The sequence below is a fragment of the Heloderma suspectum genome, chromosome 8, assembly GCF_057233095.1.
Source record: "Heloderma suspectum isolate Gila_16-S chromosome 8, 16-S_ref, whole genome shotgun sequence".
Taxonomy (NCBI): Eukaryota; Metazoa; Chordata; class Lepidosauria; order Squamata; family Helodermatidae; genus Heloderma; species Heloderma suspectum.
This window is the reverse complement of record NC_139465.1, coordinates 26381267-26394017: the sequence shown is the minus strand read 5'-3', so window position 1 is coordinate 26394017 and position 12751 is coordinate 26381267. Positions and strand designations below refer to the sequence as shown.

General features: G+C 42.2%; 1 protein-coding gene across 2 annotated transcripts in view; it reads left to right on the top strand.

The window, feature by feature from the left end:
• CDH5 (cadherin 5) overlaps window positions 1-12751 on the top strand; it is a 57676-nt gene that overhangs the window by 32185 nt on the left and 12740 nt on the right. For both annotated transcript variants that reach the window (XM_084812437.1, XM_084812438.1), the window contains exons 6-9: window positions 4832-5019; window positions 6396-6649; window positions 8765-8895; window positions 12355-12482. In XM_084812437.1, coding sequence (XP_084668563.1) covers window positions 4832-5019; window positions 6396-6649; window positions 8765-8895; window positions 12355-12482 — 701 coding nt within the window. The remainder of the gene's footprint in view (window positions 1-4831; window positions 5020-6395; window positions 6650-8764; window positions 8896-12354; window positions 12483-12751) is intronic.

The window sequence follows — 12751 nt, the reverse complement described above, 5'->3', positions numbered from 1 at the left end:
TGCTACCGAGATGCCATGGTTGAGAATAATCCCTTTATATTGTGATACTGGGGAAGAAATTAATTTCATTTCTGTCTCACATTCCCGCTAATGAACCCAGAGTGGCGTACATAGTTCTCTTCCGTTCTTCTGTGTTATTCTCACAAGAAGCCTGTGAGGTAGGTTAGGCGAAGAGAGAGAGAGAGATCGCTCAGTGAACTTCACACCTGTGTGGGGATTTGATCCAGTACCACCCCAGTCTAAGACTAACATCTAGTCACTACACAAGTCTGATATGTTTGGGGGAATGTTGGTTTACTATACAGAAGACTTGATTCTTTTTTTCTTTCTTTTAAAATGCTTCTGATAATTTGAAGGCACCATTCAACAAATACAGCACTGGACCTAGAACAGGTTGACTAGAATCCTTGCACAGCAAGCTTATTGTTCCAGTAGGCAACTTCAGTCAGATATCTAATGCTTCAACTTACCTTCTCATGTGTAAAATCAGAATGAGTGACCCCAGGAGCTACAGGTGTGTGTTGTAAAGTCTGGTGTGACTTACAGCAGAGTTGTCTTATATAAAGAAAGTGTGGCAACACAGCATTTGCTACTGGAGGGAATAAATACAGGCTAGAGTCAGTTTGGAAGTTCAAATCAACTTACTTTATTAGTGCTTCTATACACATTGTCAGAGAAGGCTATCTTAATGCCGCTTAACTACAAGCACCCCCTTAAGCTGGGTGCTTGAGTGTAAGTGAGCAAAGGCATGAGATATGGTTACTTGCTTCCTTTCTGGCAGGTGGTGCTTGTTGCAGAGGCAGGAGAAGAAAAAGGAAGAGGAAGGGGGGAGCAAAGGAAAGGAACTGATCAAGTTACAGGACAACAAGAGGGATGAACAAGACAAGCGGCTGTTGATGCAACACATTCTCTGTCACCCCCTAGTGTCTGGAAGCATGCGGAGTTGTTCCTATTATCCAACAATGCTGGCTGGGAATTATGATAGTTGCAGTCCATGGCATCTGGAGGGCATCACCTGGGGAAGGCTGCTCTATATTTGGACCCTGTGTATGAGATTTTTCTTCCATAATATTCTGTTACAGTATTCACCTGTTCATTCGTTTCTCCACATGTTCACTCCATGTGGGCCCCAATGTTGGCAGATCTTTTTGTCCATGTCCCTGATGCATAGCGGGGTCAGGCGTGTTGGATGACAGGAACAACTCCGCATACTTCCAGACACCAGGGGGTGACAGAGAATGTGTTGCATCAACAGCCGCTTGTCTTGTTCATCCCCCTTTGTTGTCTTAGCAGTTCATTTTTTCCTGCTCCCTCCCCTTCCTCTTCCTTCTTTGACCTTCTCCGCTGCAACAAGCAACATCTGGCTCTTTCCCTGAAGGAAGGCTGTAACCACAGTTTATGCCTTCGCTTACTTACACTCAAGCACCCAGCTTTAGGGGATGATTGTAGTTAAACAATGTTAGGTAGCCTTCTCTGACAATGTGTCTAAAAGCACCAATAAAGTTGATTTGGAATTCTTTTAAACTAGCTCTAGCCTGCGTTTTTTTCTCTAATAAATTCTGTGTTGCCACGCTTTCTCCATATAAGGCAATTCTGCTGTAAGTCACACCAGACTTCCCGACATGGTGTGTGCATAATCACTGGGGGCAGGGACAGCATGCTCAGTCCCACTCCTCCCACTCCCCCTACACACAGAGAATGGGGCTATTAAGTAGACTTGCGGCCCCATTTTCCCTTTCCCTGTTCATCCTCTTTCCCATGATGCTCACTTCCCTCAGTGAGACCAGTGAACCATTCCCACTCCTTCCGACTAGCTTTTTTCTCTTACCTGAACAGGTGTGTCCATGATGCACCAAGCAGCTGTATGGACAGACCACACTCAGCAATAGATTTATAAATCCCAGCTGAGTGTTCTGGGCTTCAAGAATTAAGTTACGGGTTGTGGTCCCTGAAGCACTCCTTGAGCTAGATAACACAAAGTGGTACTATATGTGTGTGTATTCTCAAACCATATTAGAGAATAACAAACTTTGCAATGAAGAAACAAGCAAAACACATTATTACATGCAAAGCAATTAGGACTATTAGAAGCATAATAGAAACAGTGGTTAGCATATTTCTTAGTAAAATTCAAGTTCTATTCCTCTCAACCAATAGTCATCATTAAGATCTTATAGATCAGTATCCAGTGTTATCCAGTGAGCAGCATCTAGCCCTATGTAGAGTAGACCCATTGAAATGCATGAGACTTAAGTTAGTCACAATTTACTTAATTCCCATTCATTTCATTGAGACTGCTCTATGTAGAACTAACAGTAGATACTACCCAAAGTTACCTATTTAGCAGGCATGGTTGGCAGAACTTAGGTAATCATGATTGGTAGGCTTCTCATTCTCCCAGGATCTCTCTGGTCAACCATGTCAAAATTGTACCACTAATAACATTCTACCTAGCAATAGCGGTAGTTCCTTTATCTTAAACACACACATTTATGCACCTTGACTTTTTGGACTCTGTCAGAGCTCTTACTCATGGTCTCAGGAGGGCCTCTCCTTAATACAGCCAGGCTTATAGCTAACTTCAGAAGCACCCTTACAAAAGTCCATCTCCTCATGAGGTAATGATCTTTTTTCTTCCAAGAATTAACCACCCCACCTTTGGCAAGCTTCTTTGCCCCAGTTTGAAGAACATATTTTTACACTTAAAGTTAGCTCATAGCTAGGTTGTTTTTAGTTATGTGTTGTTTGTGTATATTGACTATGTGCTTTTATATTTTGTTTAAATGGCTTTTAAACTTTGTGTATTGTATTTTAATGTTTTAACTTCTGTAAACTGCCCAGAGGGCTTTGGCTATGGAGCGGTATAGAAATTTAAATAATAACAACAAATATATATATATATATATATATATATAGCTAATCACTCTATGTTTACAGCTAGCATACGTGCACAGATTATTATGAATCACACTCCTATGAAATGCAATGAATTCTTATCAGCAATACACATTGTATCAGAACCCATCCTTCCCTTGGGCCTCCTGCTTCCTCCTTTTGTTTGGAAGAATGTCTATTCTTCCAGTTCTCCAGATCTTTCTTTTCCAGATAAATTTGACCAATTTGCACAATGGAAAGACAGGAGAATATACAGGTTAACAGATCTATTTGTCAATGGGAAGCCCTTAACCATTGACCAACTTGATAATAAACGAGGGAATTTAGAGGCCTCATGGTACCAAAAATACCAAATTAATTCATTTAATAAAAAAGTTATCAAACTAATTGATCATTAAGGCCCTTGACTATTTGTGAAAACTTTTGTGTCACCACTATTAATGTTACTAGAGGCCAAGTCTTGGGCATATATAATCCATTAATTGAAGCTATTTGGGATACCATGCAGTTCTAAACTTGCATGGGGGGAATCAGATTTAGATATAGACATCCTGGAGGAGAGATGGCACAAGATCTGGACCTCTGTTCTATATAGATCCATATCAGCTTCAACCAAGGAAAATGTAATGAAGGTGACACATGGATGGCATGTATGCCCTGTTCAATTCTCATGCTTCTGTAAAAATATATCCACGATTTGCTGGAGGGGGTGCAGTGAAAGAGGGTCACTTAAACATATTTATTTATTTATTTATTTATTTACAATATTTATATACCGCTCCTCATCAGAAGATTTTGGAGCGGTGAACAACATGATAAAGAATAAAACAATGGTTATAGGAGTTAAAACATTTTTTTAAAAAGACAAATCCCAAGGAAGTGGAGTTCAACAAACCATGGCTGGTCATGCAAGGAAGGCCTCTTGAAAGAACAACATCTTCAGGAGGCGCTGGAAGGAACACGATGTTGGTGCCTGCCTGACCTCTAAAGGCAGGGAATTCCACAGGAAGGGGGCCACCACACTGAAGGCTCTTCCCCTGGTGGACTCCAACCAGAGTGGAACCACCAGGAACATGCCCTCTGATGACCTCAGTGACCAGGCAGGTTGGTAGGGAAGGAGGCGCTCTCTCAGGTATCCTGGTCCCAAGTTGTTTAGGGCTTTGTACACTAGTACTAATACCTTAAACATATGTGGCTAGAATGCCCAATAGTGAAATCCTTTCAGGAACAAGTCATCTTTTTCCTGTCACGAATGACGAATCAGATAATACATTTCCAGGATGAGCTATTATTATTGACCATATTTTCTGGACAAAATGAACAATTAAGACAAGAAGATTTGATTGGATACCTCCTTGCTGTGGCTTGATCTGAAATTGCTCAAAGATGGAAAAATTTAAATGGTTGTACAGAGCATCATTGGTTAAATAGTCTGGACAACAGCTCTGTTAGAAAAACTGACAAGTAAATTCAAATATGTAAGAGGAGAAAGATATATGTATAATTTTGAAGAAACTTGGTTCCCTTTCATTTCATTTATAAATACAGAAAACTTCTTATATAATCCTCCAGAGCATCAACTGAAGTATTGGAAAGACGTATCGACAGATTTGTCATCAAGGAAGTAGCAAATGCAAAATTAATAGATTTTAAGATTTCATATTTTTATTATATAGCCTAACTGGCAATGATTCCTGATGTAACCCATTATTTAATGTTGTAACAGATAGTAAGAAGCATCCTGTTTATATGCTGGGGGGGGGGTTGTTCTCTTCTTTTTTCTTTTCTTTTTTTCCTTTTGTTTCTGTTGTTGTTGTTGTTGTTGTTGTGGGTGTTTGTTGTATGTAATTTGTATCACTGAAATAAAATTTAAAATTTAAAAAAGAATGTGTTCTAATTTTTCTGTTTCAGCTTACTTTGTTGGATTGTTTTTCAGAAACCTTCAGTTTTGAAGTTCCTGAAAACATCGGGGTTGAGGGTGAAGTTGGTAGACTGGAAGTTGAAGATATTGATGAGCCAGAGAACAGAGATACAAAGTACAGTTTGGTCGGTGGAACTTACCTCGATACCTTTAAAATAGAACCAAATCGCTACACAAATGAAGGAATAATTCGACTGAACAAGGTACGAGATCTGAAGATGAATTGGTGCTTCAGTGTTTACATGGAGAGCAAATGATATATGTTTACTTATGTATTTATTTAAATATTTATAAGCCACCTTTCTGGACCAACTCCAAGTGGTAGCAAAGAAAATACAAGCATAAGAATACAATAATAAATCTTTAAAAAAAAATTAAAAAACAGAATATCCCTCCAAACCCCAACAATACATTAAAATGTAATTCAGCCTGTATAAAAACCATTTTCTCACAATGAACAGCCAAGAGCTTTACAAAATTTTGGGCCAGCACTGATCTTTCAGAAGGCTATGAGGGAAGGTGATAAATAAGTGGCCTGAGGGAGAAAGCTCCAGAGCCACCACTAAGAAGGCCATGGCCTGAATTCTCACCTGCACACATTCTCACCACATATATTCTCAGATTGTAGCAGGACACAGAAATTAACAAGTAGGGAGAAACATGTGGGACCAGGTGGTCCTTCAGATATGCCAGACCCAATAACATCAAACTGCTGAAAGGTGCTATCCAAGGTGCTGTACCCAGTTGGGGGAGAGGGTTCAGCACCTTGGCTAGCACCATTAAAGTTTTGGCTGGTGGCAACTAAAACTCTGAATGGAATCCCAGCCCCTCTGGAACTGGAGTCACGAGCCACCACTGTTCCATGCTTTGAATAGCGGGTTACTGTCAACAGCAGCAGTGTCCTCAACTATTCTGAATCATTACTAATCCTGCCAAGCAGGGGTGGGGAACCATTTTCAGTACAAGGGCCACGTTCCGTGTTCGAGAAGCTCTCAGGGGCCCCATTCCATTTGTGGGTGGAGCCAAAGGCAAAAGGGGAAGGGCTAAAAGTACCAGCACATTTTAGCTTAAGGATGCAATCCTATAGGTGTTTAGAAAGGAAAAAGTCCTACAATTCCCAGCATTCCCCAGCCAGCTATGCTTTTTCTGTCTAAACATACAATGGATTTCACCCTAAAGTTCTTAGCGCCATCCGGTAACTAAGCCTTTCAGACATTTTAACCTTTTAGATTGGGGAAAAAATACTGTGTAAAAGCTAGGAAGGCACCAAACAAATAGGGGTGTGTTTGGGGAAAGGGGGTATGGCTGCGGAAATGGGGTGGAGCCCGGGGAGGGGCATGGCCATCTGAGGTTCCCATGAAGGGACAGATTGGGACTGCAGGAGGGCCGGATTTGGTTCCCACCCCTGACTGCTCTAAAGGCACAAAGGAGAGTTCACAAAATTCCAGTTGCATCTACGTTTGTCCCAGTAAGGGCTCTGCAGATCAGAAATGTAAACGTAGCTCTCCCAATATAATTTTTAAATGTTCGTTGCACACAGTGTCCATTGCATACTGAAAATGTCTGTATTTTCATTTAGCCATTGGATTTTGAAAAGACGCCCACCTACCAGTTGACTGTTGAAGCAACTGATGCTACCATTCAGTACGCACATTCTAAACTGAAAGGGTCCAAGAGCATTGCAAGTGTAAACATCAAAGTTCTCGACATCGACGAACCTCCTGTCTTTACACAGCCTTCGTATACATTCAGAGTACAAGAAGAAAGTGATCCCCAAAAGCCCATCGGCTGTGTTTCAGCCATCGATCCTGATAAAGCAAGACGAGAAATCAAGTAATTGCAAAGCTGAACACGTGGGGGGGAGCACTTATGCATCGTTGAAAAAGAGGAAATGCATCACTGAAAAAGAAGATATTGATTTCAATTATATGAGATCATTTTTATGTATACATACATATTTAGAAATAATTTCTAGGATTTAAATAGCAACACAGTCCATCTCATCATAGGGACCTGGTTCTCACATAATGCCAGTTCCTGGGTCAAACAATCTAGGAACTCGTGTGGCTTTGTGGGAGCGATTAAGTGTACTGCTGCTGCCTCCCACCCACTCGCCACTTCCGATTTCAACCAGCTTTCGGAAACAACCCAGGAATGCCCTGTTCTTGGGCTGTTGTTGTGAAATGTGAACCCAGCACTCTGTGTTGTTTAACAAAGCATGGGTTCAAATTCTGGGTTGCTTAACCCTCAACAACGCAGAGTGCTGGGTTCACACATCACAACAACAACCCAGGAACTGGGTTGTTCTGAAAGCAGGAGTGGATGGAAGAACAGCACGCTTGCTCATGTGCTTACTAACAACCCATGGTTTGTTAACCAAGGGTTGTTTGATCGTCCAAACTGGGCCAGTGTGGAAGACTGTGACCTGCGTGCCTTGCTCAGCCTGCTGTCCAGATGCTAACTATGGATGGGCAACTTCAAGGCCCTTGCTTGCCCTTCTTATGGTTCTGTATCCTTAAACCAACCTTGTACCAGACAGTCCCTTAAACAGAGGATGTCTTCAAACAGAGGACTGTCCTTGGTAAAGTAGGACACATGGCCACCCTAAAGCATGGTGACCAAGGGCCAAGCAAGATATAATGTTAAAATGCATATTCGCATTTAACGTGCCAGGTTTTTTTTAATGCAAATAGCAGTTTAGGGATGGAGGAGGTGGCTGATAAATATCTAGATCACAGCAGGCCTGAAGGATGAACTTAACCCTTTCCTCCTTCACTTGGTTCCTGGAAGAAATCCTTGCTGGGCTCTGAAGCTGGAATTTTCATTGGGAGGAAATCCCCCATTGGTGGCAGTAGGAAGGGTGGAGGATAAAAGTGGGGGAGGATAAAACCCAAGTGGGGGATAAGAGGTTAAATGTCCCCTTCACACCTGCTGTGATCCAGATAATTATTTGCGCTCTCTCTCTCTCTCTCTCTCTCACACACACACACACACAGACACACATCAGCTGACGCTATTTGGATTTTTAAAGAAACTGTGCAAGCTCTTTGACACTGGAACGGATGGCCTCGGAAGGTGGTGATGCTCCTTTATTAGGGGGTTTTAAGAACAGGTTGGATGGCCACTTCTTATCAGGGATGCAGATTCGCTGTATCAACAGGGGGCTGACCTTTGAGATCCCTTCCAAATCTGATTCTGTTCTAATTGATCTAACATACATATGGGTAACCTGTAGCCTGCAGGCCACATGTGGCAAACACACAAGCATCAGTCATCCATCTTGCCACGGCCCCCACCACTGAATTCCCCATCACTTAAGGGGCACAGGGAGTGTCCCCCACATATGCCTTCCCAGCCCTCCAAGGATTGCATTGGCTGTCACAATCTCCCACCCCACCCCCACTTTGAAGGAGGAGGTTTAAACCTTCCCATCCCTGCACACTGAGAATGAGGAGGGGGGGAGTGAGTGTGAGTCTGTTTAAATATGTGTGTGGGGAAAGGGTATAAATGTAGGGGTCTGCATGTCTGGATATGTGTGCGTGTGCATGCATGTGGATGTACGCATGCATGCACATGTCTGTACATGTGTCTGTGCCTGTGTGTGTGTGTATGCATGCAGCCCTCAACACACTGCCTGTCACTGCATGTTACCCTCAGGCAAAATGATGGTCCATGCCCAATTTAGCAGATCCACTAACATTTGCAGCCCCAGCAACAATATTATAGCCACCATACAACTCATGAGAATTTGGTGATGAGCTGAATTCTAACACTGTTTTAATGTGATAATGTGCTTGTCACCCTTTTAAAAAACAGATTGATAAACAATTCTGAACAGAAATGTATAGTGAACACACAAGATAATTCATACAGGGGTTGGATTATTTTACCCAAAAACCATTACTTTAACACTTCTTTTTTGTTGTTGTTTTAAAACACCCAATACAGATATAGGATCCTGAGATACAGTTATTTCAAAATATCCGCCACGGGGTGCATTTTTGCAACGAAGCGTCTGGACAGAGAAGAAATTTCCCAGCATAACATCACGGTGGCAGCCAATGAAATTGGCCCAAACAGTAAGTCACCTAGAAATATGTTAAGTGGACCACCCGCAAGACATGCTAGACAATTCCCTGTCATTCACAGTAAACAGGCAAAATACATAAACTCCCTTTTTGAGCCAGGTCTCAAGTACCTTTTCAATGTTACAGTAGTGCTATGAGATCCACTCTTTTGTGGGGTCGTCTCATGACTGCAAACTGTAACAGCCTGCTACCAAGGGGATGGGACCAATCATGTGGGCCATGATCACATGATCCCCCACCACCACCCCAATCCCAGCAAGGCGATGCTTTCATGCTCAGGGCCTGCACTATTGGCTCCACCTGTGGGGTTGCAGTCCTTTCAAATGATACACTGGTGCCATGGAATGAGCCCACACACAAAAAGCATTTCCCATAGCATGACCGTGATGTTTAAAGGGTCTCATTTCTCCTGCATCTCCTACATTTGACAGCTCATTCTTGGTTGCTAGTGAGTGTCTTCTTGCAGGGCTACACCAAAGGGTGCAAACCAAAGCCAGGCAACCATTCACCAGAGCAAATATTCGAACTTCACAGAGTGGCTGGGTGCACCAATGGCTGGACAAACGTGGCCACTGCTTGCATCTCTATCAGGAAACAGAGCTAACCTACACGGCCCCATAGCCCCCTCATGTGTTCTTCCAATGTGTGTGGGGGGGGGGCGGTGTCACCTGAACGCCCTCATGTTATTGGATGATCTCTAGCATAGAGAGCACAACTCTGTGGCCTGCAAAGTATACAGTCTGAGGCACCACTGCAGATTTCCATGGAGGCCATGTATGTTGGCATGGAAGAGACAGGATGGATTCACAGCAAAGTTTTAAGGCTTGCTATTGGGTATATTTAAGATTAAATTGCCTGACAGCAGTAGAACATTTCTTGTGGTTATTTTCTTTAACATATACCTCACAATATTAAAAAAAAAACCCAACTAGTAATAGTTCTCAGTTACTTTCCTATAAAGTTATATTTTTAATTATTTATTATATTTATACACAAAACACGTTTTGAAACAAAGCAAAATCCCAATACAATAACAGATACATGAAATATCCTGTTCAGTGTTGCTAACACTGTTTTAAACAGGGGGGCGTGTGCCTTTTGGTTGTGTTGTAAGAATCCCAAGACACCATAGACAGATACTTAAAAGTTTCTTTCTTCTAGGCCTTCACAAAAACTGAAACTAAAACCAATATAGTCACTCTGCAGTCCCCTTGACTCATTGCTCCACTTCCTCTTCCTCCCCACTCCTTTTCATGCCTCTACTACAACTCCCAGTATGCAACTCACCTACCACAATACCACATGCTTATTCAGTAGTACAGAGGCCTATTTCATTACAATTGACTTGGTCTATAGAGAGCACCAATGACTTGTCCAGAGCTATAGAAGTTCCTGAGACAGCGCCTGAGTTTGTACAACATGCTAACCCTCAGTGTAGGTTGTTTTTGAATCATGGGTTGTTCGTTGAACAGTGGGTTAACGTGTTGTCTGAACCCAGGAAATTTTCCATAGGATGGCTTGTTAACCATGCAGTGTGGCTTATTGTTCTCAAGCAAGCCACCTTGAGAACCTATGGTTTGTTGTTGGGTTGTTCAGGGTGGTTAACAAGCCACCCTGCAGAAAATGTCCTGGGTTCGGATAACACGCTAACCCATGGTTCAACAAACAACCCATGGTTCAACAACAACCACACTCAACCACTGACTGTGAGTTAGTGTGTTGTATGAACCCAGCCCAGTATCAGTGGAACATAAGAAACTGCCATCATTGGAATACAGGAAGTCAGACGATTAGTCCATAGAGCTCAGAACTGGCTGCAACAACTGGCAGTGGCTCTCCAGGGCTCTCCAGTGGCTCTCCAGTGGCTTTCCCAGCTCTACCTGGAGATAGCAGGGATTGAACCTAAGACCCTTTGTATGCTGAAGGAAAATAGAGGTCCATAAAACCTCATATACATGCATACATGGTTTACTAACTGTGTATTAATCAGCCTACTAATCATATTGCTAGCATATGACCATAGTATAGTTCAGAAGGCATGTCATAAAGCCTCATAGCACAACTACAGAATAAGCTTGGCCAAGAAGACAAACTAGGATAAGAAAGGAAAGCCACAGAAGGTCGTCAAATGAGGAACCTAGGAAGGTCCAAGAACTAGACATTTGCTGACTCAGCAGTGACGGTTACCGAAACTTCAGGACAAACCAACGACCTAGGCAGGAGGCATTAGTGGATGGGAACAGGCCAGAATATCATAGGTGCTGAAGCCAGACTTATTTTATTTATTAAATTTATTAATCGCCCACCTGGCTGGTCACCCAGCCACTCTGGGTGATGTACAAGTATATAATAGAACAATTTAAAATAATAAAATTCTACAGTAAAAACATTATTTTTTAGAAATACCCTAACCCACCCCAAATGCCTGCCTGAACAACCATGTTTTTAATGCGCAGTGGAAACTTATTAAAGAGGGGGCATGGCAGAGTTCCCTAGGGAGGGAGTTCCTCAGAGTGGGGGCCCCCACAGAGAAGGCCCTCTCACTCATCCCCACCAGTCTAGCTGTTTTGTCTGATGGGCACACCATTACCAGGTTTGATACACTGAATAGGGTATTTAAGGGAATGCAGAATATTAAGTGAGGTTGCTCCCAGCAGAAGGTTACCTCTGCTAGCAGAAAGTTGTATGTATGTATGTATGTATGTATTTATTTATTTATTTATTTACTATATTGATATACAGCTCCACATCAAAAGATTTTGGAGTGGTGAACAGCAAGGATAAAAGAATAAAACACCATGTTAAAACAATTAAAATATTTTAAAAGAAACAAGTTCCAATAAGACCGGATTTAATATACTGCAGCTGGTCGCTCAAGGAAGGTTTCCCAAAATAACAACATCTTCAGGAGGTGCTGGAAGGAACACAACATTGGCACCTGCCTGACCTCCAAATGCAGGGAGTTCCACAGGAAGGGGGCCACCACACTGAAGGCCCTTTTCCTGGTGGGTTCCAACCGGGCCATGGGTCCATGTGGAACCACCAGGAACATGCAACATGCATTTCTTGTTTTTTCCTCCTATTCTGAACTTTGTCATATTCCGACCTACTTTCATGGAGCATTGAGTGATCAGGTCACTCACTGCAGCACAATCAGTCAACCTAAACATGACAAGTAAACATGCCCGTGCATGTTCAGTTGAGTGTCCACAGGGAGATTATGTGTGCAGAACTGTATGCGTGCAGGGCTCTTCATGCAATCCAGAACCCTGCTTTTCTAGGATTCCAGATCATGAGCAGAGAGCCCTACACACCCCCGCAGACCTTTAATTAAACATACATAGGTCATGGGCTCCCACATTTAACACCATGCTGATATGATCTTGCCTCTATTTGCTTTCAGCATGGCACCCTCTTGATGAATATGTGATTTTGTTCTTCTTGTTTCAGAAGTGATAGTGCCTAATTTGGAAGCCCATAAACCAGTTTACATTGTAGTTGATGATATAAATGACAACGCACCAGAATTTGCTTTTCCTTATGATCCTACAGTGTGTGAAAATGCTGCAATAGGAAAGGTAAAGTATCAGAAACAAATTGCCATTTCTGCTTATCTTCAGGTAGCCATAGAAACAATACATACCTGCCCAGGTATTGAGATTTCAGCATTTCTCCTACCAATAAATATACCTCACAGTGAACACAGATCTCCATCAAGAATAAGTGGCAAAGCACAAAGCTGCAAAAATACTGAATGCCCAAATAAAAGATAGTTAATCCCAAAACATTTTGAGATAAAAGTGTTCCTCTCCAGAAATGACAGTTTTAAAAGCATCTAAGACTAGAA